Consider the following 2,822-nt stretch of genomic DNA (forward strand, 5'->3'; position numbering starts at 1 on the left):
TTCCTATCCAGGCTAACCAGGCTAGGTGGTTCCTATCCAGGCTAACTATGCTAGGTGGTTCCTATCCAGGCTAACTAGGCTAGGTGGTTCCTATCCAGGCTAACTATGCTAGGTGGTTCCTATCCAGGCTAACTATGCTAGGTGGTTCCTATTCAGGCTAACTATGCTAGGTGGTTCCTATCCAGGCTAACCAGGCTAGGTGGTTCCTATCCAGGCTAACTATGCTAGGTGGTTCCTATCCAGGCTAACCAGGCTAAATCAGCTGTACTGTATCTGTCCTTTCAGCCATCTTTTTCCCTCTTTCCCTCCTCTACAGAGCTCAGATGAAGATGAGGCAAGTGTTTCCTTGGTAACCATGTTCTGTCCCCCTTCATCTCATCCTTCATTCAATGATCCTTCACGTGAATAATCAGCTCTCTGAACCCCAGAGCTAACTGAGCTAACAGCTGTTAGCGCTGACCCTCAGCTGGTTCTCTGATGGAGGACTCCATCCAGAGACTAAACTCTGTGGTTTTACACAGTGCTTTAAGGTTAGCTAACCTGGAAGCTACAGGTTTAGCTAAACTTAATACAGGTTTATACTAACCTTAATACCGGTTTAGCTAACCTTAATACAGGTATTGTTCAGCATATTGATGGAACTGGACAGACTGAGCCACAGACGGTCTGTAGACCTGCAGCCAGAAGGTCCTCGGTTTGAATCCCAGCCCAGGGTCATGTTGCATGGTCTCCCCCTGCATGTGTTGGATCTCTCCTGGTACTCTGACTTCCACCCACCATCCAGAATATAACTGTTAGCTTCTAGGTCGCTACGTCATCTTAGCTGTCTGTGAGAAACATTTTAGATCAAATGTGGAAGAAAAGACTCATCAAAGATTTTCTGTCTCCGATTGTTTACAGTTTAAAGATCAAAGCTACAGGTTTTTATCCAAAGATGATTGAAAGACATCGACTGAATGTCGACATATAAAAACATTATTTAAACGGTAAATCATTAATGGGAATGCAGAGTTTACCGCTTTCCTTTTGAATCTATTTGCTAATGCTAACCAAGGATTAGCATTAGCAACCAGCTTACAAACAGAGCAGGAGAGCGCGAGGCGCCACCTAATGGCCAGGAGGAGTAAACGTGTAGCTATGAGCTTTAAAGGTCCATTTCCAGTCCGTTCTCCTCACTGGTTTTAGTCTGTGACTCATCTCTGCTCTCCTCAGAACCGTCCAACCTTAGGATTTGGTCCACTGGTCAAACTGTCTCCAAACCAGGTTCCTCTTCTGCCAGGAGAAACCGTCCAGATCACAGGTTCCTGAAGGTCTTCCATCTTCTGATTGGTTCTTTTTGCACCAAGCAGCTAAACTCACCTTCCTCTCTGCTTCTGTCTCCTGGGACCTGATGTTCAGTGAAGGATGTCATGTACATCTGTCCCTTCAGCGGTCTGATCACCGGCACTCTGACCGTCACCGACTACAAGCTCTACTTTACCGGATCTGTAAAGGTAGAACCTCATCCTCCTGGTTCCTCTGAGGTTCCTCTGAGGTTCCTCCTGGTTCCTTCTGGTTCCTGTGAGGTTCCTCTGAGGTTCTGCTCTTCCTATAAACACGCTGATGTTCTCATCCAGGACTCCTCCTTCATTCTGGATGTGAACCTGGGAGCCATCAGCCGCCTGGAGGCCATCCCTGTTCCCAACCAGGAAGACGACACCAAGGGGATTGAGCTGGTCTGTAAGGTAAACCAGCGACGCTCCTGTGAATCATCTCCCATCAATGATCCCTGATTTAACGAAGGTCGTTCTTTGCGGTTGGTTAGGACATGAGGAGCGCCCTGTTCACCTATAAACCGGAGGAGAACCAGCCGGACATGGTGGAGGTGTTGACCAAGCACGCCTTCCCTCTGTCCTACAGCCTGGTTGGTCTGCCGCTCATCATCTGTCCTGCTGGGTGATCGAACCCAGATGGATAAAATCATTCAAAATAACATTTATATAGATTGAATTTAGAGGAATATTCTACATTCCTCACATTTTTAGTCTGAAATAAAAGGCTCTAAAAGCTTTTCTCAGACAAACATAACAGAGGTCGTTTCCATGCTTTCGTGTTTTCTAGACTTTTAGTTTGGTTTTAATTTTTTAACAAATGTTTTGCAAAGTTTGATGATTGGTCCAAACATTTGAACCTGCTGCTTCTCAGGCTTCATTTGCCTTCAAGTATAAGGAGCAGTTTCCTGTGGACGGCTGGAAGGTCTACGAGCCCATAGCAGAGTACAACCGACAGGTAACCTGACCCTAACTAACCCTGACTAAATCTAACTAACCCTGATTAACCCTGACTAACTCTAACTAACCCTGTCTAACTCTAACTAACCCTGACTAACTCTAACTAACCCTGATTAACCCTGACTAACTCTAACTAACCCTGACTAACTCTAACTAACCCTGACTAACTCTAACTAACCCTGTCTAAATCTAACTAACCCTGACTAACTCTAACTAACCCTGTCTAAATCTAACTAACCCTGATTAACCCTGACTAACTCTAACTAACCCTGACTAATTCCAACATCCTGACTAATCCTGACTAACCCAGCTAATCCTTACTAATCCTGAATAATCCTGACTAACCCTAACTAAACATGACTAACTCTAACTAACCCTGACTAACTCTAACTAACTCTGACTAATTCCAACATCCTGACTTACCCAGCTAATCCTTACTAATCATGAATAATCCTGACTAACTCTAACTAACCCTGACTAACTCTAACTAACCCTGACTAACTCTAACTAACCCTGACTAACTCTAACTAACCCTGTCTAAATCTAACTAAC

The 2,822-nt window shown here is 44.7% G+C and overlaps 1 protein-coding gene across 1 annotated transcript in view; it reads left to right on the forward strand.

The window, feature by feature from the left end:
* Nucleotides 1-2,822, forward strand: part of LOC107104166 (myotubularin-related protein 1-like) — a 13,099-nt gene that overhangs the window by 2,646 nt on the left and 7,631 nt on the right. Inside the window, exons 3-7 of the mRNA XM_015404111.1 lie at nucleotides 1,213-1,300; nucleotides 1,399-1,493; nucleotides 1,617-1,724; nucleotides 1,805-1,903; nucleotides 2,185-2,268. Of these exons, the coding sequence (XP_015259597.1) occupies nucleotides 1,213-1,300; nucleotides 1,399-1,493; nucleotides 1,617-1,724; nucleotides 1,805-1,903; nucleotides 2,185-2,268 (474 nt within the window). The remainder of the gene's footprint in view (nucleotides 1-1,212; nucleotides 1,301-1,398; nucleotides 1,494-1,616; nucleotides 1,725-1,804; nucleotides 1,904-2,184; nucleotides 2,269-2,822) is intronic.

Source organism: Cyprinodon variegatus, unplaced genomic scaffold (assembly GCF_000732505.1).
Source record: "Cyprinodon variegatus isolate N-32 unplaced genomic scaffold, C_variegatus-1.0 Scaffold1635, whole genome shotgun sequence".
Taxonomy (NCBI): Eukaryota; Metazoa; Chordata; class Actinopteri; order Cyprinodontiformes; family Cyprinodontidae; genus Cyprinodon; species Cyprinodon variegatus.